The sequence below is a fragment of the Mercenaria mercenaria genome, chromosome 6 (assembly GCF_021730395.1).
Source record: "Mercenaria mercenaria strain notata chromosome 6, MADL_Memer_1, whole genome shotgun sequence".
Classification (NCBI taxonomy): domain Eukaryota; kingdom Metazoa; phylum Mollusca; class Bivalvia; order Venerida; family Veneridae; genus Mercenaria; species Mercenaria mercenaria.
In genome coordinates, this window is record NC_069366.1 from 26,738,714 (window position 1) to 26,763,143 (window position 24,430).

The 24,430-nt window shown below is 34.9% G+C and overlaps 1 protein-coding gene across 1 annotated transcript; it reads right to left on the reverse strand.

The window, feature by feature from the left end:
* Positions 1 to 619: 619 nt before the first annotated feature.
* Positions 620 to 24,430, reverse strand: LOC123549343 (probable E3 ubiquitin-protein ligase MID2). The gene is made up of 7 exons (XM_053546724.1): positions 22,610 to 24,430; positions 13,845 to 14,015; positions 10,444 to 11,009; positions 9,041 to 9,136; positions 8,082 to 8,245; positions 7,519 to 7,653; positions 620 to 3,443 (listed from the first exon to the last, which is right to left on the reverse strand). The coding sequence occupies exons 1-7, from the start codon at positions 22,623 to 22,625 to the stop codon at positions 2,882 to 2,884; spliced, it is 1,710 nt and encodes a 569-aa protein (XP_053402699.1). The 5' UTR covers positions 22,626 to 24,430; the 3' UTR covers positions 620 to 2,881.

A 24,430-nucleotide genomic window follows, 5' to 3' on the forward strand; every position in this document is an offset into this window, starting at 1 on the left:
GCTTTGATAGTTTAGGAGAAAAGTTGACCTAAACATAAAACTTAACCAAGAAATCTGATATTTTCTAAGTACAAAAGGGGCCATAAATCTTGCAAAAAGCAAGATGGAGTTATGTTTCTTGCTATACAGGGTCAGCTTATGATGGTGAACAAGTATTCCAAGTTTCAAAGCAATAGCTTTGATAGTTTAGGAGAAAAGCTGACCTAAACATAAAACTTAACCAGGCAACGCCGACGCCGACGCCGACAACCGCTCAAGTGATGACAATAACTCATCATTTTTTTTCAAAAAATCAGATGAGCTAAAAATGGTGCCAGAGTTATGACCCTTATGCCATATGATGTGGGTGATGATGAAGAACAACTATTTTAAGATTGAATGAAATCCATCAAGTAATAACAAAGATAAAAAGAAAGACGGAAAGTGCATCAAACTTTAACCAAAATGCGGACGCGGAATGACTCTGACGATGAGTCGTGTAGGATAGCTCTCCATACTTCGTATAGTCGAGCTAAAAAGGAAAACAACTCCTTAGTACTCGCATAAAGGAAATGTAATTTAGGAGCTTGTATAAATATAGGACTTGATTCTGTCTTATAAATCATAAAGAAAATGTGTCTTCAACTTTGTACATATTTATTCACAAAAATGCATACAGGCCAAATGAAAAAAGAACAAGTATAAATATAGCACAAATGAATACTGTAAACCAGATATATCTGCAAGGATAAAAGTTTGTTATGATATATACTTTTACTGATTTGTGTTGTATAGTAATCACACTATATGACCAACTAGTGACAATATAGGGCATTTTATAACAAGAATAACTTCTGCAAGTTTTTACCTATTGGTGATTACAAATGGTTACAGAATATAGTTAAAAAAATCAGTGCAAAAATTCCCCACTTTACAGTATCTGACAGAAACAAGAATTTGGCAGTTCAAAAACAGTCAAGGCAGAATGCCATCTTAGATATCATGTGACATAATGTTATACAGTAAAAGAGATTAACATGTAAATTCCACGGAACCTGTTTCTAATACCATTACTAGTACAATCATGTAGCAGATTGTCTGTTTTAATTATATTACTATACCAATTTCATTACTGCGAAATCATTAATATTCGTGGGGGACTAATTTTCGTGGATTTCGTGGTTGAGTCAATCCACAAAATTTAATCCCAACGAACAAATAAAATTCCCATTCTTTTTATGTTCAAAAGTTGAAAGCCACGAATTCATATCCCCAGGAAATTGCCATTTTGAACAAAACCACGAAATTTCATGCCCATGAAATTAAATGATTTTACAGTATGTTACACGAATATGTTACACAAACTCAATAACATATCTAAATCTGTGGAACTATGTAGAATAAGAAAAGTTTTTGTCTTGATCTGGAGTGATAGTTTCTTTAAATGTAATAGTCTTACTAAACCAATTATAGCATATGCATGCTGACCTCCCAGAAATAGTAGAGTGCAAGTGAAAAACTGTAGAAAACTGAAGAAAAAAACCCTGCTAATTTTGTTTTACAAATTTCTCACTTAAATGTTCCTCTCCATTTTGAAACCTCATACCTAATGCTTTTAAATACTAAATGTACCAACTATCATATAGACTGTTTTGAAATGTAAGGCTGTAAGTCTGAAGAAATTATATAGCACTTACAGCCTTATATTTCTAAGGCATCGATATATTTATTGAGCTGAAGTTATTAAGGAACTTTGAAATATGAGCCATGTCATGAGAAAACCAACATAGTGGTTTGCGTCCACGCAGACTGGTCAGGATCCATGCTGTTCGCTTTCAAAGCCTATTGCAATTAGAGAAACTGTTAGCGAACAGCATGGATCCTGACCAGACTGCGCGAACGCGCAGGCTGATCTGGATCCATGCTGGTCGCAAAGCCACTATGTTGGTTTTCTCATGGCACGGCTCATATGTCTTTTGCACAACCATTTATAATAATGAAAGGTCATATCTGCTACTTATCACCTTGTTTTTTACCATATAATTTTTGTATCTAACAGCATATAATATACCATTTTACAAGTTCGTAAATGGCAGATACAAACTTTTTTTCAATAGATATTTCTCAAACTGACAAAAAAATCCCTAAACTTTTTATCTTAAAGAAATGCCATTTTCAATTCAAAATACAAGTCCAACAAGCACGACTCTATGTTACACCTTTTTGTACCTTTTTTTGAAAATCAGAAAATTAATATAAATTGTAAGATTAACGGAACTTCCTTGGTTCTCTGCAGAGATATTTAAACAGCAGAAAGATAATTAATGTGTTTATTATCAATATATGACCATTTAAATAGAAGTAAAAAGGCTAATTTTCGAATTAAAAGCCATGATAGTTCATCTGAAAATAATTTGTTAACCACATTTCAGACAATGGAAACTAAAAAAATTATTTCTGGAAAAAAATCTGTGGTAAAATGATATCTAAATGTTGTCACAGCTAATTTCAGACTCTGTATTGCCCTAACTAGTACATAAATAATAATAACTAACATAATAATTACTGTGAAAAACATGAAGCACTGACTCCCTCATTTCTGTGTTTATTTCTTGCCTTACAGTTTAAATAAGTTGTCTCCCTTTACATGTAGATAAACCATATTCATTCAAAACTGACATAGACTGTTGCGGTGAATTAAAATGAGTTATCCAAAATTGGCGGAGAATGTCCCCATTTTTTTGATGCCATATTCGAAACATTCTTAGGTATTTCACCCCATAAACACTTAATAATTAACGAGGTAAGACACCGATTCTAACAGGAAAACAAGAACAGTTATAATCTCATGACTTAGCAAGAACATTTTTGACTATCAGTGAAAAAAAACAAGACATTGCACTTAAACATAAGTTGGAAATTGCATCTTCACCCTTTGGCTGACAGTAAAAACAGGAAATACTTCTTTCCTAGAAAACTGGTCAACTAGAATTTTCTTCCCATGTAGTGTGTCACCCCATGATGCATCTGTGATTGTATATGCAAGTAAAATTCCCTCTGATTGGTCTATTGTGCAGTAGATTGTCACAGATAGAGGTAAACCATCCAATGGCATTAGTTGTTCTATTTTACCATTGTGTGAATACACAAGATTCCCACCAGTGCAAACTATACCATGGGATAAACTGTTCAATCCAACTTGATCCTTTAAGCTTAGTTTATCGAAAGAGATTCCAACTCCAAATATATATCCATTTTTCAAATCTCCCATCTGACTTGCATTCTTTTCCACTGTCACTGACCACATGGCATTAAAGCTAAGCGGTTCAGCTGTAAAACTTGAAGAGTTGAAGCCCCATGTAGTTAAGCACTTGTTGCCGACCCTTGGAGCATCTTTTCCCGGTGAGGCAGGTGATTTTATCACTGGAATAATGCTCTGACACTGTTCAGCCTCGTCAGCTGTAATGAAATATCATTTCAGGATTAATAATTCATTAACCCTTACCCTGCTAAATTTCTAAAATGAACTTGTCTGTCTTTCAATTTGGACAGTACCATTAGCTGTTAAAAGGGGTGCTTACTAAAAAGATACTGACTGAATAGCGAACAGTGCAGATCTTGATCAGACTGCACAGATGTGCAGGCTGATCAAGACCTACACTGGTCGCAAAGGCAGATTCAATCGTGTCCACCATGATACGGGTTAATACTACAATCTAAATTACAAAATCATAATAATTGATCTTAATGACACAACAATAGTGAAACACTGCAAAATCATTAAACTATGTGGCCATTTCATTTTGTGGTTTTGTCAAAAACAATTATATTAAAGAGAGGTGAAAACTGGAAATTTCAAAGACAAAATACACAGAAAATGGCATTAGGAAATCCCTGAAACCCCCACAAATAACAGCTTTGACAACTCATGAAATTATATGTGACAATGACACTGTATCTTGTTCAGTATGTAAAACTGAATATGCCGAGGCGTGCCATGAGAAAACCAACATAGTGGCTTTGCGACCAGCATGGATCCAGACCAGCCTGTGCATCTGCGCAGTCTGGTCAGTATCCATACTGTTTGCTTTCAAAGCCTATTGCAATTAGAGAAACTGTTAACGAACAGCATGGATCCTGACCAGACTCCGCGGATGCGCAGGCTGGTCTGGATCCATGCTGGTCGCAAAGCCACTATGTTGGTTTTCTCATGGTGTGGCTCAAATCAGATGTTTAAGTTTTCTTTTTCTCAAGATTCATACAATTCTGAATAGTTGAGTTGAATAACTGTTGCCGTGGAAACATTCTGTCAGTATTTATTTTAAGAAAGATACCAAATTCATTTCATAGAAATATTTTGTGCCAATCAATACAACTGAGTTTTAAGAATAAGAGTAACACATCTGATTATAACGAAAAATATCTATTAATCTTAATTATAATTAACTGTATCCTTGAAGCCCATGCTTGCAAAATGGAAAATGAACTGGTCTTTGTTTACAGGTGGTCATACAAAACAGGTAAAAAAACTGCATATATGTTTTAACCCTTAACATGCTAAATTTCTATAATGAACCTGTCCATTTTTCAATTTGGACAGTACCGTTAACTCTTAGAAGGGGTGCTTACTAAAAAGGTACGGACTGAATGGCAAACAGTACAGATCTTCCATGCATTCTGATCATTCTATACTGATCGCAAAGAAAGAATCAATCGTGTCTATCATGAAAAGGGTTAACAGAAAGAATAAATCAAGCTTTTGATACAAGTTTTACATCTGTGTCCTTTGTTTTGAGGTAGTGTTAATAAACATGTATAATAAATGAGCCGTGCCATGAGAAAACCAACGTAATGGGTTTGCGACCAGCATGGATCCAGCCCACCCTGGATCTGGCGGGTCTGGTCAGGATCCTGTTTTCCCAAATGGTTTCTCTAATTGAGTAGGTTTTAAAAAGCGAACAGCAGGATCCTGACCAGATGCGGGAGGAGGCTGGTCTGGTAGCGGGTCGCAAACCCACTATGTTGGTTTTTCATGGCCAGTCAAATACCTAGAAACAAACACTATTTCCATCCCTGCATATTTAAGAAGGACAGGGAGGAAGTTTTAAACTCCCCCAACCCCCCGCTTCTTATGTCCTGTTGGCAACTTTGTTGACATAACTCCTGGAAAACCTGTTTATTGTTTGAACCCTAGGAATAAGCAAATGTATGAACCCAGGAATTGAATTTAAAAAAAGAAAAGAGATACGAGTGTCTTGGGCCCCCCAAATGTGCCTTTTTTGGGTTTTCCCCAAATTTAAAGTCTTAATAAATAGTTAAGGTAAATTTTCTTTTCCCTCCCCAACACTGTGCTGTGGCCCAAATTCGAAAGTGTAGCTTGGAAATGTAAAAGTGGCACTAGATCAATTTCAAGGACAAATTCTTGGTCCCAAAATATGCTGGCCAAGTTGCAGGCTGTTTTTGGAAATTTGAAGTAGGTCATGGCAATTTAAGGTCAAAGGTTTTTTCGGACACAAAACTATGCAAGGGGGTCCAAATTTGAGGCGTACTTGGAAATGTGAAAGTTGGTCACTAGGCCAAAAAGGTAAAATTACACTTCAGAACAAATTTTTTGCATGTAGCCCAAATTTTAAAACCCTGTAACTTAAAAAAATGTGAAAGTAGGCACTAGGCAATGTAAAGGTCAAATTTTTGTTCCGGTACAAACCCCGTGTGGTCAAAATTTTGAAACCGTAGTACAGAAATGTGAAAGTAGGTCACTGGTAATTTTAAGGGCAAAGTTCTTTTCGGACACAAAACTAGCAAGTTGTCAAAATTTGAAGGCTGTAGCCCGGAAAAATGTGAAAGTAGGAATAGGTCAAATAAAGGTAAAATTTTTTATTTCTAAAAACCAAAAAACTATGCATGTGGTCCAATTTTGAAGCCTGTACCTTCAAAAATGTAAAAGTAGGTACTAGGTCAATGTAAAGGCAAGGGTTTTTTGGGTACACAAAACTATGCCTAAGGCCCAAATTTGACGGCTGTAGCTGAGAAATGGGGAAAGTGTTCACTAGGTCAAAAATAAAAGGTAAAATTTCATTCAGAACACGAAAATATGCATGGGGTCAAATTTGGGCCTTCCCTTCAAAAATGGGAAGAGGCATGGTCAATGTAAAGGGTCAAGGTTTTTCAGTGCACAAAATATGATTGGTCCAAATTGAAGGCTGTGCTACAGAAGTGAAGTAGGTCACTAGGTCAAAATAAAGGTAAATTTTGCAAGGTTCATTTTGCCACTAAAAACCCCATAATGGGGTCAAATCGATTTTGTAGGTTATTGACAAAAAGATTTTAAAAAAGCTTTTCCCTTTAAAAGTCTATATAAACCCAATGTGACCCCCAGGGCGGGGCCATATTGACCTAGGGGGTAATTTTAAACAAATTGGGTTTGGGAACCACTAGATGATGCTACATTCAAATCCCAAAGCCTAGTCTTTGTGGGTTTTGGGCAAGAAATTTTTAAATTTTCCCTATATAAGTTATGTAAACCCTGTGACCCCCCGGGGCGGGCCCTATTTGACCAGGGGGTAATTTTAAAAATCTTAGGAAAATCACTAAATGAGTCCCTAAAAAATACAAAGCCTAGGTCCCGGGTTTTTAACAAGGGTTTTCAAAGTTTTTTTTCCCATATAAGTCCAATAAACCAGTGCCCCCCGGGGGGGCCTATTAGACCGGGGGAAAACTTTGAATCATCTTGGGAGAGGACCCCTAGATGATGTTCTACCCAAAAATCAAAGCCTGGGTCTTGGGTTTTTGGACAAGAAGATTTTCAAAGTTTTTCCCTATATAATCTATGTAAATTATAGAAATAAACAAAGGGCTATAACTCATTCAAAAATTGTTGAACCAGTCTGATTTTCAGCGGGACACAACTAGGGTACCAATACATCATTCTGACAAAGTTTGGTCAAAATCCCCTTGGTAGTTTCTGAGGAGATGCGATAACGAGAAATTGTTAACGGAAGGACGGACGGACGGAATGACGGACGGACGGACGGAAGGACGACGGACCACGGACGCAGAGTGATTTGAATAGCCCACCATCTGATGATGGTGGGCTAAAAATCACAGACTAAATGCTAAATAGATTATTCTCAACAATATAATGAATAAACTCTAAACCAATCATAAAATGATGTCTTTAATTCTTAATTGGCTTAAACAGAGCAGCCCTCCTATGTACCGTAGCTAGCCTAATTATAGAAAATTTCTTTACAATAAGTAAATAATTCAGTGTTTTCATGACTTTGTGATTATAACCCATACCTACAAAGCTGGAAAATTCTTAAATATGTGCTTGTCACTTAACATTTTGGCAACTGTCAAATAACATAATTACAGTCACTACTTTCAACAGGTTCTAGGTAAAGACGACAATAAACCACTTTTTTAAATCTGTCGAGGTCTAAGTTTCAAGTTTTTGTCAGAAGTTATGAAGAAGAAGAGAAAACTCCCTTAAGTTTTATTAATTTCATTTAGCCAAATCCAGTACTAGCTAAATACCTGTCTGACACTGCCTCTTGTTTCTGTACCAGTGGTGCCACATCTGAGGCTCTCATTAGTAAACCCTTGGTATGATCCTCATCCAGGAGCTTCTTACAGGACTCCATCAGGTTTTCCATAGTCTTCAACTGTTGTCTGTAAAACCAAGTATTCAGTATTAACATATGTTTTGGCCCATGGCATACTTATTGAAGTATAATATATATGATGGTGGGATGAACAATTAGTATAGTATTTAATTTGTTTTACTGACACATAAAACCTTTTTCAAGACATTACACTGATTCTTAATGTGAAATATCTTGGAATATAGCCTACAGCCCCTCTAGAATATCAAGATTTTCCTCTTCAGAGATACAATTAACCCTTTACGCTAGCAGATATTCAATGAATGAATAATATGTCATGATTTCGCATAAAATTTTAAGGTAGAGATACTAACCCCTTTCCCTAAAAGTTAAAAAAAAATCAGTCTGTTCAGTTTACAACTTCTGAAATTTATTACCTAGTTTGTATTACTTGAATATTAATCAAGTGTATCAGTTTAAAGAATATATTCTCACCTATTTTCCTCAATCTGTGTTCTTAGTTTAGCTAGTATTTTTGACTTGCTCTCAGACAAACGGTGAAGTGTGGCATGACGATGTTGACGTAGACTGGATGTGATGTCATCTATCAGTCTCTGATATTGCAGATCAATTTTTTGACTAGCTTGTGCATGTATACTCTGAAACAATAGGTAAAAGAATATATAAATGTATTTTGAAATCGTTTTATTTACGTGTGATGAAATTTTGTGGTTCTGAACAAAATGGCTATCTTACATGGATTGTGGAGATACACTTAATGGGATATTTTTACTACGGGATATTTATTTGAAATCACAAAAGTTAAGTGTATGATGAGGCCTAGATTAGTAGTTCATTTCTGGGAGACACAGTGGTACAGGAGTCCTTTGATACAGAAACAGAAATTAACATCCAGATAACATTTAAAATCCCTACACCCTAGAAAGATTTTACAAGTGTACATTTACATTTTTTCTTTCAGAACCCAAGTCAGTGAAGTCCTTTACTTATAGAAGATTGACAAACTATGTCAGTAATTTATAATTTACAATTTACCAAAACTCTACATTACTCGCGAGATACAATTTCATGTTTATCTCAAATTGTGTCGCCTGAATTCTGCTACCTCTTCTGTATATACCTATTTTTCAGTGTACATTTTACACTTACTAAAAATTTTGCCATTCAATAGTCAAAACTAATCCCCTTGCAGTCCAAAGGACAAATGGTAAATAGCTCTGACTGTAACTAGTAAGTCATTCAGTGTTTTAATACATGACATCAAAAATAAAATTCAGAGTTACATTTCTTTAATTTTAACTTTACCCCTGCAAATTTATTTGACAGGTCAATAGCGCGAACTACTGACTGTCGATTTATATATGGAATCATGTAACAAAGTGTATTAAGAACCTTTCACCAATACAGAAAATAATATAGAAGTTTAATAATACCTCAATATCCTCGGAGATTTCTGCCATTTTAGCACTTTGGTCTGACAGAGTGGCCACCATGTTTTCCAGCCTCTCCTTGGTATGTGATACTGTCTCCTATAATCAATTGACATGTACATGTAACAAACATATAATATCAACTTAATAACCATACTTTCACAATAATTTATATGGTCTGTCAAACTGCTCTCTTTCAATATTAATCTCAAATTTGTTTTTGCAATTTTCTCAGTAATAACCAAAATTTGAAATATATGATTACAGGTCTTACTGGTTCTGTGTGCAAAATGTTAACTTTCAGAGTCATTACTTACTTACTCCCTTTTAACACAAGTGTGTGAAAAGCATTTTTATCTGATGGCCAGATACATTCCTAACAACTATATTATAAGAAAATTAGAAATTAATGGAAGTATGTGTTATTCTGATTTACCCCAAATGGCTCTCTGATTGTAGCTGGATGTTTCAACTTAGCTTATTTCAGAGCATAAACTCAGATATTCCATTAACTAAAAGCTTTTTTTGATAGAAAAATATCTGGAAAGTATTCAGTTGATTATAAAATTGTGACTATGCTTGTTTATGTTTAAGTATCATTTTTAGGATCTTAAGATGTTCATTTCAATGAGGCATTTGATGGTGGGGGAAGACCCCAGGTGCCGCATCAGGTATTGTTCCAGGCATGGGCAGCCACCTTGGTAGAACTCTCAATCTTGCACAAGCCAGGTCGATGGTTTCCTCACATGAAGAATTCAACACCCTGAGTGAGGCTCAAACCGACATCAGTGACGGGCAATTGATTCAAAGTCAGCATCCTTAACCTATTGGACATGGGAACCCCTTTTAATTAAAATAATCACAGAGGTTTTTTTATAACTGAGAATACATATACATTTTAATAAAATAATCAAGAGGTTTTTAACTGAGAAAAGTTTTAAGTCATAATTAGGAAGGTGTTTACCTTGGCGCTGTCGCCTTTGCGACCAGTGCAGACCAAGATCAGCCTGCACATCCGTGCAGTGTGATCATGGTCTGCACTGTTCGCTATTCAGTCAGTAAGTTTTCAGTAAACACCCCTTCAAATGATAAATGGTACTGCCCAAATTGAATGATGGACCAGTCCATTAAAGAAATTTAGCAGGCATATTAACAATTCCTGCTGTAAAAGCATGGGGTTCAGAAATTGAGAAAAAAAATTATAGGGTGGTCTTCACATCTGATAACCATCTATTACTATATATAAGTACATCAAAAAGTTATAGGTAACAAAATTCATATGCTTGGACAAGTTAATGTACCTAAAATCCAAATATGAATTTAATGATATTCAAAAGATCATTAATTTTTATGTTTGTCAGTATTTATTTTTTTATCATGTGCTTACAGTCATACACATAACCTACCTTGGTTTGAACTAATGCTGTATCCAGTGATAGGATTTTGTGTTGTGAATGTTTTCCCACGCCCTCACATACACACAAATGACAAACCAAAAGTTGGCACTTATCACAGAAAATTGCTGCAACCTCCGCCTCGTGATCACAACAAAATGCCTGTTTTCCCGAAGAACTGTCTTTAACCGGTTTTCTCAGTTTGTGATGCGCTAGAGGTCCACGTTTTGGATGAAAATTGTCTAGGCATGATTGACAATATGCAACGCAGCACTGTTCACAGTACCATGACGCTTTTTTACCTGAGTTTTCCTCACAAAGGCCACACATTTCTAATACATCTTCACTGAAAACAATGTTTTCAACCTCAGGTGAAAGAGGGCTTGCACACTGACTAGGTGAGCTAGGTGATGGAAAATCTAACGTGAGGTCGAGACTTTTACGCGACCTTGTCATATTCTGACTCTGTATCTCCTGATATCGAAACACAATATTTTCAAGCGCTAAATTTCGAGGAAGTTTTCCAACTTTAGTTCTGCTGACTGGATGAGATTTCCGACATGATGGACAGTCTAGCCCTGAAAAAAGACACAATAAGACATTTCTTACAATTTACAAGGAACATATGAATAGCTTTGAAATTTTTCAACCCTTACACAGCTGTCAGTCAGCAGGGTTTTATTTTGGTTCATTTTAGACCTTAATCGACATAATTTAGGTCATATGGTGACTTTTCCAGCTTCTGATGGCAGGGGAAGAGCCCAGGTGCCCCTCCGAGCTTTCTTCCAGGCATGGGTGGGAACCTGGGTAGAACCACCACCTTCCACAAGCAAGCTAGCATAATGCTTTCCTCACACAAAGAATTCTACACTCCAAATGAAGGTTCAAACCTGCATCAGTTAGGGGCACATTATTCATAGTCAGTGACCTTAACCACTCAGCCAAGGAGACCTAGATGTACATGAGAGCAAGCATTTCATGTAATAATGTAAAACTTTGTAAACAGGTAGTTTTGAAATTTTCCTTAATTACAGAGTCATTAAATAAAACCAACTCAAGAAAGTGTCACAATAAAAATTCCTGCAATTTTTTTATATTTGAAGAGAATTTTTTCATATTTGAAGAGTAATAACTCACATCTGCATTTTGCATAATCAGTTAGGCTTTCATGAAGCACAATGTTACATGTTTAGTGAATCAAATGATAAAACAATCTGTATAAATGTGGACACTTAGATGACATGGGACTGAACAGGCAGACTGCCATGGATGCAATTTCAATTTTTGCTTCAATTTTTAGACTTTATGTTCTTGCACATTTTCTTATAGATTTAACAATCATGGTGTACGTGTGTCCTTGAACAAATATCGGAAGTTGTAATTGTCTGACCAACTATCTGTATTGTTTGTTTGTATTAACCTTAAACATCAGACAGTTCAAATATTTACAACTGTGAAATTATATCAATACTACATTAAAGTTTGTACACTGAAAATATTTGCTATTTTAACAATATTGTATTAATCCTATCTAAACAATTAGATTTTAACTGTTAAAGGCGCATGTGAATGACAGAGATGTACATCATAACTTGCGTCACAAAAAGTCACCTTGGCAGCGAAATTTCAATTTATATGAAATAATGTATCACAGGATAATCAATAAGAATCTATCACTATTACATACGCATTTCTATTCCCCTTTAAGTTACAATAGAACGGGAAACGTCAATATTTTTCTATATACTGAATTTCATATCGGGTGCATGACGTAATTAAATTTGTATCGTTGCATTAATTCTTTTATTTAGTTCAGTATTGTCAATTTTATTCAGGCTATTGAACAAATTTATAATATTTATATATATTATAATACATTTATACGTGTAGATATATATGTAATTAAAAGGATATTATCTTTGCATCAAGAAATATGTACTCGCTTTTCAGCGGAATAATATTGTGCTCCTTTCCGCTGCAGAACATGTGCACATAATTATGTAGCCTATAACTATGTGATAATCTGTACAATTTAAAACATACAAAATGGCCAAGCTTGATTATTTACCATGCACCAGCCTGTATTTTTGAATAAATGTTGGTTCCATTTTTTGAATTTAAGGTAATGGACCCATAATGAATATCGGCAATTTATCTTACATAAGGTAGGTATTCTCCAAATGCTGCTAAGGCATTTATCGACTGCTAATGTAGCTCAATTGATCAACCAGACTGAGAATACTGATCTTCGTTACCGCAAAATTGCAATTGCATGAAACTGCCAATATTCATTATGTGTCCATTACCTTAAGCTCATTTAACACACACCTTGACATTATCAGGATCTTATGTGACTGCACGTGTAAGACAGGGTTTTCCCAAACCCAAGGGCCAGCAATGAGTGGAAAACCGAGTCTTTTCCCCCCCACAGTCCCGAGGGTTGGAAAACACCTGTCTTACTCGGGCAGTCACGTTAGAACATTTTTCTTGCTTACTGTTGATATAATTGCAATAGTTTCAAGATGTTATAAACTGTCATAATATGGCATCAAATGAAGTCAATATGCGCACATGTGGCTTGCCTTTTCCCTAGAGGAAATATAAGATTGATCACCTATGCAAATAATCTTGTCTATTCCTGCTAGGTTGGCAAGAATTAAAATACTCCAATCTAACCAGGCCCAAAGTAAGATTTTTTAAACCTACTCTCCCATAGTTGGGATTAAATTTTACAACAAGTTCTTTTTCAACAAGTTTGGCATAAAATGCATATGACAAATGTTAATATTGTTAAAAAGACAAGGGTGTTGGTATTTTCCATTATTCCAAAAGTTTTGTGACAGTTTACTCCCTAAAACTGCACAATATATTTGGTTATTTATTAGGATACCTTGCACAAGTATTATGCCAATAAGTTTATACTGCTGATCCACATTATATGGATTTTTAAGAGAAAAAATGTTTCGCTTAACCTTTAGCATGCTAGATAAATTGTCGTCTGCTGGAAATGTCGTCTGCTAAAATTGTAAAGTTCATTCAATTTGCTCCAAAATTGGAAGAAATATTGTCAGAGTAGCAAACAGCTTGGAACCTGATCAGACGCCGATTTAATCGGCGTCTGATCTGGTTCCAAGCTGTTTGCATAGGCTGTTAAATTCGCCTGCAGCAGGCTAAGGGTTAAACTTTGTAGATGAGTTGCTTTAAATGAAGACTAACTAATAGAAAGAGTAGGGATTCACGAGAATAACCTCATTATTTGAGTGGCCCCTACGCTTTCTGTTTATTGTATCATGGTTTACCTGCAGTGTCATTATAACTGTTAACTTCTATCTGTAATATTTTTCAACTGAGGAGAAGCAATTCGCTATAAGCCCTACTCTAACTGATACAAGTATAATTTATCAATGTACTACCATCTTTTCCAGACTTGTATCTGTTGTCAACAATATCCTGTAGGCATTTTTTACAGATGCTGTGAGAGCAAGGCAGGAGGAGGGGGTCAGCATACAGTTCTAGACATACTGGACATGTCAGCTCCTCTTCCATTGTAGTCGAGTGATGGCTATGACTTTTAACACTCAAGTCTGAAAAGATAAGAACAAGACAAAATTAATAAAATAAAAAAAATTCCAGTTAAAGTATCCTTAAATGATAATTGTCATGAAAATTATACTGTATCTTGTTGCAGATGACATCTTTCAGACATTATCTTTCGCGTGATGTAGTTTCTTTCCTTATTTCTCCTTACAACATTAATGATACCACTACCCTGCTCATCACACAGGTACCAGCATACTACTGAAGTGTTATTTTTCCTGTGGTTATTCTTAAAACGAAAGATGGAACTATTTTCATTCCACTACCCTACTTGTACTCATTCCAACTGTTCTTGTTAAGGTAGCGGACCTGTAATGACAATCGGTAATTTCTGTGCACTTGGAAATTGCCATTCATCAATAGGTCCCGGTTACCTTAAATAAAATAATGAACCCCTATAAAATAATGTATACCTCTTGTACTTCCATATTTCCAAAAGAGTTGACATGCAAACACATGATGTTATACTCAACGATTAATACATCAATTCTGAACAGCACTGCATCCCTTCCTACTCAATCCAAGAAATGTGGCATTTCCCTTTTTATTTACAAGTATATACATTACAAATAAGTGAAAAACCTCATGGTTTTTATGTACCAATTAGTTCTCTAAGACTCCACTTCTACTACTAACAAAACTGATATCAAAATTACACTATAAATCATACACAACAGATGCTTATAGAAATGACACTGATCCAGTGGCAATATAATAGCAGTAACAAATCAGATGCCAATAGTTCATGAAACACAGGTGAAAGCCTGTTTTATATAATTATTGGTAAATCGACATATGAGCTGGGCCATGGGAAAACCAACATAGTGGCTTTGCGACCAGCATGGATCCAGACCAGCCTGCGCATCCGCGCAGTCCTGTCAGGATCCATGCTGTTCGCTAACAGTTTCTCTAATTCCAATAGGCTTTGAAAGCAAATAGCATGGATCCTGACCAGACTGCGCAGATGCGCAGGCTGGTCTGGATCCATGCTGGTCGCAAAGCCACTATGTTGGTTTTCCCATGGCGCGGCTCATATTTTGCTTTCATGCTTTAATATTTTCATTTACCCAGGAGGACTTGCAACCTTTAATAGCTTTCAGACAAAGTGTTTACATTTACATAAATTAAACACTCACCCTACCATTGGGAATGTACTGATGCTGTTGCCCTGGAGAAGTTAATTATTCAAAAGAGATTTGTCTATCTAGAAATAAAAGAAATAATGCCCTAGATGTTTGCTAATGAGATTTTTCCTTAAATATAGGTGTTACATTTTGCTAGTCAGACTCTGTCTCTTATATATATAGGTGATTGCTAGGCAGACTCCTGCCTTGTATGTAGGTGTTTGCTAGGTCAGACTTAGAATATTTCAAATACACTTTGGTGTGTTTTTATATAGTTTTCAAATACAGTTGTTTGCTAGCCAGGCTATATCTTAAACATAGGTGTTAGTTGCTAGTCAGATTATATCTGAAAGACAGGTGTTTGCTAGTCAGACTACATTTCAAATAAAGTTTTGGTTTTTAGATTCTGCCTAAAATATTGGTGATTGCTTGTCAGATTCTGTCTGGCTCATCAGATTCTGCCTTAAATATTGGTATTTGCTTGTCAGATTCTGCCTTAAATACATGTCAGAGTTATGGGACTTGACCTAGTGAGGTTTAGTGACCTAGAAAAAGAAAGAGTAAGTTTCAAAGCTATATGCCTTTAACATATGCACTTGCATGCAAAACTTTAACCATGGTGTGACGCCGACGCCAACCCCAGGGTGAGTTAAGAATAGCTTTACTATTCTTTGAATAGTCAAGCTAAAAATGGGCGGAGAATGTAAAATGATCACAATTATATCATTCCAATTTGTGATTTTAAAAACATTTCAACCCGACTGTAATTAACATAATTTTCTAAATGTATGCCAAAGTTCAAAACTATATCTGCACTCATTGTAAAGATATTATTATTATAACATTTTTGTTGTGTCACAAGATTTGTTAAGCTAACTGTAACAGACGTTTTAACTACCAGTAATTACTTATTTGCTGAGTCTTTGAACAAAATGTGTCAATATACATACAAGAGGGCCATGATGGCCCTATATCGCTCACCTGTTATCATTGCACTTGAGGACAAGAAGGTCCTCAGAAAAAATATCTAAGTCCAAAGGACAGGAACAACAAAGGAAAGAAATTTAACCAAAAAGAAAAACAAAATTCTTACAAGGTACAGATATGTCAAAATACACCTAAAAATTGGAGGTACCATCCATGTTGTACCACAGAAAAGTGGTCTCGGTTTTTCCCTACGGCCAATAATAAAAAAGTTACTAAAAATAGACTATTTATAGTAACGTAAAAGGGAAGTAATTCAAAAGAAAATTATTGTAAGTTAACAAAAGAAGGATCTGCCAAATAAATCTGTTGACATAAATGAAATTTCAGATCAGTATCTTCATTAGTTACGGAGATATACCCATTTTAATTTGAAATAAAGGGAGGTAATTTGACATAAAATCAGTCCATAGTTATCTACCCTGATTGGCTCGGTCCAACTAATGACAATAATGAAATTCCAAATAAGTCCTGTTGGTACTTACTGATATAAATCCATTTTGATTACAATCAGGGAGGTAATCAGATATAAAATATCTCTGGAAACCACGATTGGATCTGATTTGTCATGGAATCCAAGATTTATTGTTGTTGAAGATATTTTGGAAGTTTGTATCAAATAAAACCATAAATGAAGTCTCTATATGGCTGCAAAAGCCAAAATAGCCAATTTTGGACATTTAAGGGGCCATAACTCTGGAATCCATGATGGAACCTGGCCAGTTTAAGAAAGGAACCAAGATCTTGTGGTGATACAAGTTGTGTGCAAGTTTGGTTAAAATCAAATCATAAATGAAGCTGCTATTGTGCAGACAAGGGCAAAATAGCTAATTCTGGTCCATTCAGGGGCCATAACACTGGAACCCATACTGGAATCTGGACAGTTTAAGAAAGGAACCAAGATCTTATGGTGATACAAGTTGTGTGCCAGTTTGGTAAAAATCAAATCATAAATAAAAATGTTATTGTGCAGACAAGGTCAAAATAGCTGATTTTGGCCCTTTCAGCGGCCATAACTCTGGTACCCACAATGGGATTTGGCCAGTTCAAGAAAGGAACTGAGATCTTATGGTGATAGAAGTTGTGTGCAAGTTTGATTAAAATAAAATCATAAATGAAACCACTATCGTGCAGACAAGAAATTGTTGATGGACGGACGGACGGACGGACGCACGCACGTACAAATGACAGACGAAGGGTGATCACAAAAGCTCACCTTATCACTATGAGACAGGTGAGCTAAAAATAAAAAATTATATATCAAAAGGTAATTGTTTAAGAACTTTTAATTAAATTTAAAGAAGGTGCTTACATGTATACATGTATAAAACTTTCAACCCTTTACTTAGGATATTGGCGATGGCTGTATTGATACAGCACCAGACTGGTGTTATATGAACATTATCTGTATCAATTATTCAATTTTTTTCAGCAGTAGAATAACCACAGCACAATAAACCTACTGATTGTACCATAGATATATATATATGGGTTATGCATGAATATATGAGCTGTGCCATGGGAAAACCAACATAGTGGGTTTGCGACCAGCATGGATCCAGACCAGCCTGCGCATCTGCGCAGTCTGATCAGGATCCATGCTGTTTGCTTTTACAGCCTATTGCATGGAATTGGAAAAATTGTTAGCGAACAGGATGGATCCTGACCAGACTGCGCGGATGCGCAGGCTGGTCTGGATCCATGCTGGTCGCAAACCCACTATGTTGGTTTTCTCATGGCGTGGCTCAAATATGAATATTAGGCATAGTTTTAGCTGAACTGTCACAAAGTCTGAAAAGTAAGTACATCACGGTTGCACTGCATTTTGAGCTTTTTAGAAGTTTCACTGTTTAAGTTTGAACATACCTTTTTGAAATGTGGTAATAATATTATACCCTAAATCCAGGGAGAGGAACTATACAAGTTTTCTTACGTTCTAATCCCTTTCGTATTTGTATATTATATATATACTTGTAAAAGTTTGACGTGGTGTTGATTTTGAAATAAATAGGTTTAAACTAAATCCACTGATAGAAATCTTTTAAATCATACATTAAGTATTTTGTAATTCTGAAAAGCATAAAATAATCTATTTAAAGAATCTTCATCATTAAGTTTTGGCAAATTACGAAAAAATGTAAATGTTGTATTGAATTAAGCCGCTATATGAATGAATGTCATAGACTCTCCGGTGTTGTATTTAAAATCAATGTTCTCTGAAAGTAAAAATCATTTATTTCTTCAAAAAAGTAACTTCACAGTGTAATTTCACTCTTTACAGAACACAACTGAGTCATTTCATTGTATATGTGTTTAAAGTTTGCCGATTTTGAGCGAATTAGGAACACTATGCTCATTTCCTCTTTGAGAACATGACTGTTACCAATTCAAACTCTACAAAACTCAAATGAATGTAACACCCCTCTACCTAAAAACAGAAGAGTTTCCCTCCAACTTAAACTTGTATACAAGAAAGTTTTTCACATACTTAAATATTTAATTTTGATAGAGACAGACCGATTGCAAAAAGTTACCATTCAATTAATTCCTCTATAAGAAATCCTTTGGAACTCCTCTCCATATATATATACAGACAGTAACAGTTCTGCTCTGTAAGGAATCAGTGCAATATTTTAACCAAAATATGATCAATAATTAAATACCTATATAACCAATATCTACAATCTTGTCTATATTTGAACAATGGACATTTAATCTATATTTCAAAATTACAATTCATATTTCATTTTGGACTATTTAATGTATACAAAAGCAATATATTATAAAATGAAGAACATGGAGATCAAAAATTCGAGTCCAAGTGAAAAAGGAATTTTGGCTGTGGTCACATGACTCAATGGTCTGAGTCCACGAATCATGTCCACTTACATACCGTACTTTATCTTCACTAGAACCTAAATAAACTAAATCAGAAAAAAATGGGGATCACAGGGGGACAGGATGATACCTAGCGTTTTTATTTTAAAGTCCAAAATTTCAAGCCTATTCACAGTAGTAACAGATACAATGTAAATAGTGCTTCCAAACTTACTACTTCAATTACTTCCCTTTGTATAAACAAATGCCCTTAAACAAATATCCTGCTATGGCTGTCTGAATTAAAATGAGTTTTTTTTTATTTACATTTATTTCTTTCATTTTAGTACCTACATAATATCTGTATTTCTTTGCTAAAATAGAAGTTTTCACATAGCACACATTATCTCCCTTGGCTGCCAGGGGTCATTCCTGACATGAAATTAGACAAAAATTTCTCTGTGTCATGAAAATCTGTTTTAATACTGATAAAAAATCTTTTGTTGTATTATTGTTGCTATGTATATATTTTCATGTGTGAAGGATTATGACAAATTTCCTTCTGCATTTACTTTTATTGCTGCAATTGTAAATTATCTCTATTAGATATGTAAAATTTTGACCCACAAGACGGCCACTAGTTTTGTCATGGGAAATAAGTATTACAACAAGAGCTGTCACAGGAGACAGCACGCTCGACTATTTCGATGCTGGATAGTGAAACTGGGCACATCTGAGGAAGCTGGATTGTTTAATGACTCCAATGGTGGATGAAGATATTGCACAATAGCATGAGTCTGTGACAAAAATATTAAGAAATAAGAGAGATAAAGATAAAGTGTATCAAAACACAATAAATCAGTATAATTCTAAGCAAAAAGGTGGCATAATTCATAAAATATTGATGCAAGAGTTATGCACCTTGTGTCATATGATGTAGGTGATGATGTTGAACAACTACGGTACTTAAAGTCTGAATCAAACCCATCTAGTAATAACTAAGATATAGTGAAAATGCATCAAAATTTACCTTAAATTCTAAGTAAAAGGGGGTATAATTCATGAACAATTGGTGCAAGAGTTATGAACCTTGTGTCATATGATATGGGTGATAAGGTGGAACAACTATTTATGTTTAAATAAAATCCATTTAGTAATAACTGAGACAGAGTGAAAGTGCATCAAAACTTTAACCTGAAATTCTAAGTAAAAGTGGGAAAATTCATTAAATATTGGTACCAGAGTTATGGACCTTGTGTCATATGATATAGGTGATGATGAGGAATATTTATTTTAAGTTTGAAAAAAATCCATCAAGTAATTACAGAGATAAAGAGAAAGTGCATCAAAACTTTAACCAAGGTGAGGACGTGGAAGGACGCCGACGCTGGGTCGAGTAGGACAGCTCTCCATACTTCGTATAGTCGAGCTAAAAATCAGCACAGAAAACCAATGTTAATGCAAACAGGCCCTTGAATCACAAGCAAAACAAAATTAATGATTACTCAACTCCTTTAACCCTTAGCCTGCTGGCAGCAAGTTTGCCTTTGCAACCAGTGCAGACCATGATCAGCCTGCACGTCCATGCAGGCTGATCATGGTCTGCACATTTGCTATTCAGTCAGTAAATTTTCAGTGAACACCCCTTCAAATAATAAATGGTATTGCCCAAACTGAATGATGGACAAATCCATTTTAGAAATTTAGCAGGGTAGAGGTTAATTTTTATAAATCACCTGTCCATACTTAAATGTGCTATATAACTGGGCTATATTCAACAGAGTTTGCATCACACAAAAATTTAAAAATATAATTGTAAGAATTAATTTCTGACAGTATGTAATCAAACACTTATTGAATGCCTTGCCCATACTAACCCTTGACACTTCACCGGCAAGTATGATGTTCTTATTTTCAATGAAAAGTTAAACATTATTAAGAGTCCTTAATCCTCCACAAGTGAGGTAGTTGTAAGCTACTTACACAGAACACAGAAATCCAGAAACAGGAGGCAACTGAACAATTTACTATTTATATTCTAAATGTTATAATTTCCATTTTACACGTCCATCTCCTGATGCAATTACTAAACAGCTACAATCAATATTTTTCATCAAAATCAGCAGCGAAACAAAGAGATCAATTATGGTCTAGGGTTTTAAATTAACTCTAGACCCCCAGATCAAAGGTCCATTAAGCAAAGTACGACACCAATTACTATATATGGCTGTGCTTGTATACTTGTACGTAGATTTAATCAAACTTATATCTTTCAGATCTTGTTGTCGAGATGAAAAATGTACATGCATAAAAGAAATATATGATTACACTTACTTGACCATAAAATGTACATTCATGTGAAAGTTCCAAAAGGCTTTTAATTTTAAGTTAAAAACAAATAAAGCAGCTGTCAGAATTGATGCTATGCATTACTACATGGTAAGATAGGCACTGCTTTCAATACTACACATGAACTAACGGTTAGAACCATAAAGGGAGGTAATAAAAACAATGGATTCAGTTATATTGTTGGCTATACTAATCAGTATAAATATTTGAAACAAACGCTGTCATTATTGGTGACAAATGCCCCCGAAGCATGCCCAAGAATGCTACAGTTGTCTGCGTAAAATATGCCAGAATAGTTTAGGTATGAATCATTTTGTGACCTTGACCTTTACCTGAGAGACCCGGGTCATAAGTGCGACGCATCTTCTCAATATGGTTAACATTTGTGTCAAATTATTTTCAAATCCCTTGATAAATGGACCAGAAATATTTTCTTTCAAGACAAACGTCACACAAGTTTTTGGAACCTTAAACTTGTGTATGTTTGCATTTACCCTCGCCAATACCAAACCATATGGGTGAAAGCAAGGCTGAGCTGGTTATAAATGGATGTTATATTCTGTGTGAATGACCGAACATGCTAAACAGCTTATCCACCCTGACACCTGACAAATGTTTGTCGGGACCTCGTGAACCTTTGATGATCTACCATGCCACATGAACAAAGGAAACAATCTTCATAAAATAGCCATAAAACAATCTGGGACATACTAAAGTACAACAACCCCTGTAATCAAATTTGAAGGAGTACAAAACAAACAAAGTTTCCTTGTTGAACAACAAATATGAAATATTATATGAATGATATTTATTGCAAAGAATGGGTCATGGGTTCAAATTTGCATCTTTTTGGCAAGCAATTTCTTTAATACACAGATTCATTTAACATAACACGCTAGAATGTGTCTGTAGGACATGGGCTCACCTATTTTCAATTTTCATGAATTCACATCTTAATTATTTGTATGGGAAATCTTTACATGAAGTGTAACTTGAGTGTATTTTTTCTGGAAAAAGCTTCAATAAGCATTAGTTTGCTTTCACCTAAATCCTATTCATTTTTGTTGTGTACAATATTTTTTTCATGTTACATATAGCTGTATATAGACTAATAAAATATGTTTAAATCAATTTTAAGATCATCTTTTTTTTTAAATTTTACAATGTTTTTTATAGATCTTAAGCAAGACTGAGTTTATCCTTAAATTTCAGATTCTGAGATAACAAAAATCTGAACAATGCAACAAACAATCGAAGTACATGAAGACTTCTATAAAATTTGAATTAAAGAGCAACAAAGTACTAACTATGCACATTCCCCATTCTTGAGATCAGCCAGCCAGTATGCTTATCAGCAGTCAGAGCAGATCTTGGCGTTTCTCCATTATAGGTCTGTGATTATACAAGAACATCCAAAAACAAACTCTTTTTTTGTTTCTCCTTCTTCTATGCTACTATACTCGGCCGGTATTAAATTTAACACATCAATCTTAGCAGTTGTGTCCCTCTGGCATCCATTCTCTTTCTATGAAATTTTGTTATTGTTGCTGTTTTTCTACAACAGTCAAATTTTATTGATGCTAGTAAAACTAAAAGTTACCTGGAAACTTGTCTGATAATTTGTTTGGAAACTGACAACATGTATTCTGATAATTCACTTTTTGTCGAAAAATATACCTTGTCATTACACAATAGAAATCGAGGTCCACCTGTGTCGGCCCGGTGTTATCATTCTTTTACACAAAAGTAAATATTTCATTTCCGGATATCGTTGAATTAAAAGTTTGAGGAAAATAGAGTTTGTTTTTCCATCAGTACTAATTCAAACAAATCAAAAGCAGGTCTACGCTATTGCTGAAGATCATGGTTTTAATGCCTTGATCAATATCTCTCTATTTAAAATGCTGGCAACGTTCCTGCAAAATTACTCTCCTTGATATAAAAGTGTTCCTTCTACAAATGATAGATGTAATTGTAATAACTATTGAAATATAATAACACTTAATATTTCACTGGAAATAATGGAGAAAATATAACTGGAAATAATTCCTATCACTGGAAATTATCATTCAATATTTAACTGAAATATTCCTTCTATGTCTTGGCTTCTGGAAGTCTTCTAAGTGTCTGTAAACATGTCACTGTGGATATATCCAGGTAGCATAACAATGTGGAAGATATCCCTGCTGGAAATGAATTGTTTCTGGAAATCCTCCTACATCTGTCACATGTTTCTGACACTGGTTCATTACATCATTACTAAATTGTTCTGCAATATTTCCCCTAGTAAAGATTTGTCTGCTTGTATAGACATCATAAAATCCATCATCTACATATTTCACATTTGCAGTTCACATCAACTATATCATTCTGTAGATCCTTGATAGCACTGGTCTAATGTGATGTGAGGAAAAATCCATCCATTTGTCATACCTTGACAGCACTGGTATAATGTCAAGTGAGGAAAAATCCATCCACTTGTCGTACCTTGACAGCACTGGTATAATATCATGTGAAGAAAATCTACCCTTGTATATAGTGTGTTGGTTTAATATAATACCAGGAAAAATCCATCAACTTGTCAAGATTTATACTCTATCTTTATGTAGTATTAACCTAACACTCTTAACTTACACTAGGAACACTGCTGACCTATCCGATATCAATAAAAGTTCATGTTATTTGTAAGAGTTACCATGTCCAACTCATTAAATATCAAACTTGGTAGCAAAACACATAAATATAACAACTTATATGATGTTACTGCCTAAACGAATCTTGATCATGTCTAGCCCTGTCTCCTCATCCATTTCCATATTGATATTTTGCATGAGAAGACTTCCACATGTTGCAAGCAAACTCTGAAGCATCTCAAATTCTGTTTCTGTACAGTCCATAAATATTTATATTTATCCTGTATTTATCTTGAAATTTTGCAGCATTCTGTCTTAATAATGTAATAATGCCACCTAGATAGTCTGAGTCTTGAAGAAAATAGAGATACAATAATATCTGAAAATGACAGATTTCATTTTCCTCAAGAAGTCCGCTGATAACTATACAATAACAACACGGCTCAACTTTCAAGCCATATTTAACAATGGTGGAGTACCATATAAGGCTTAAAA

Excerpts from the sequence above, each read along its gene's own strand:
- LOC123549343 (XM_053546724.1), bottom strand. Across the intron at positions 11,010-13,844 it reads ATACAAGTCTGGAAAAGATG|GGCTAGACTGTCCATCATGT; the intron begins GTAGTACATTGA and ends GTCTTTTTTCAG. Across the intron at positions 3,444-7,518 it reads CAAGAGGCAGTGTCAGACAG|TACAGCTGACGAGGCTGAAC; the intron begins GTATTTAGCTAG and ends ATGATATTTCAT.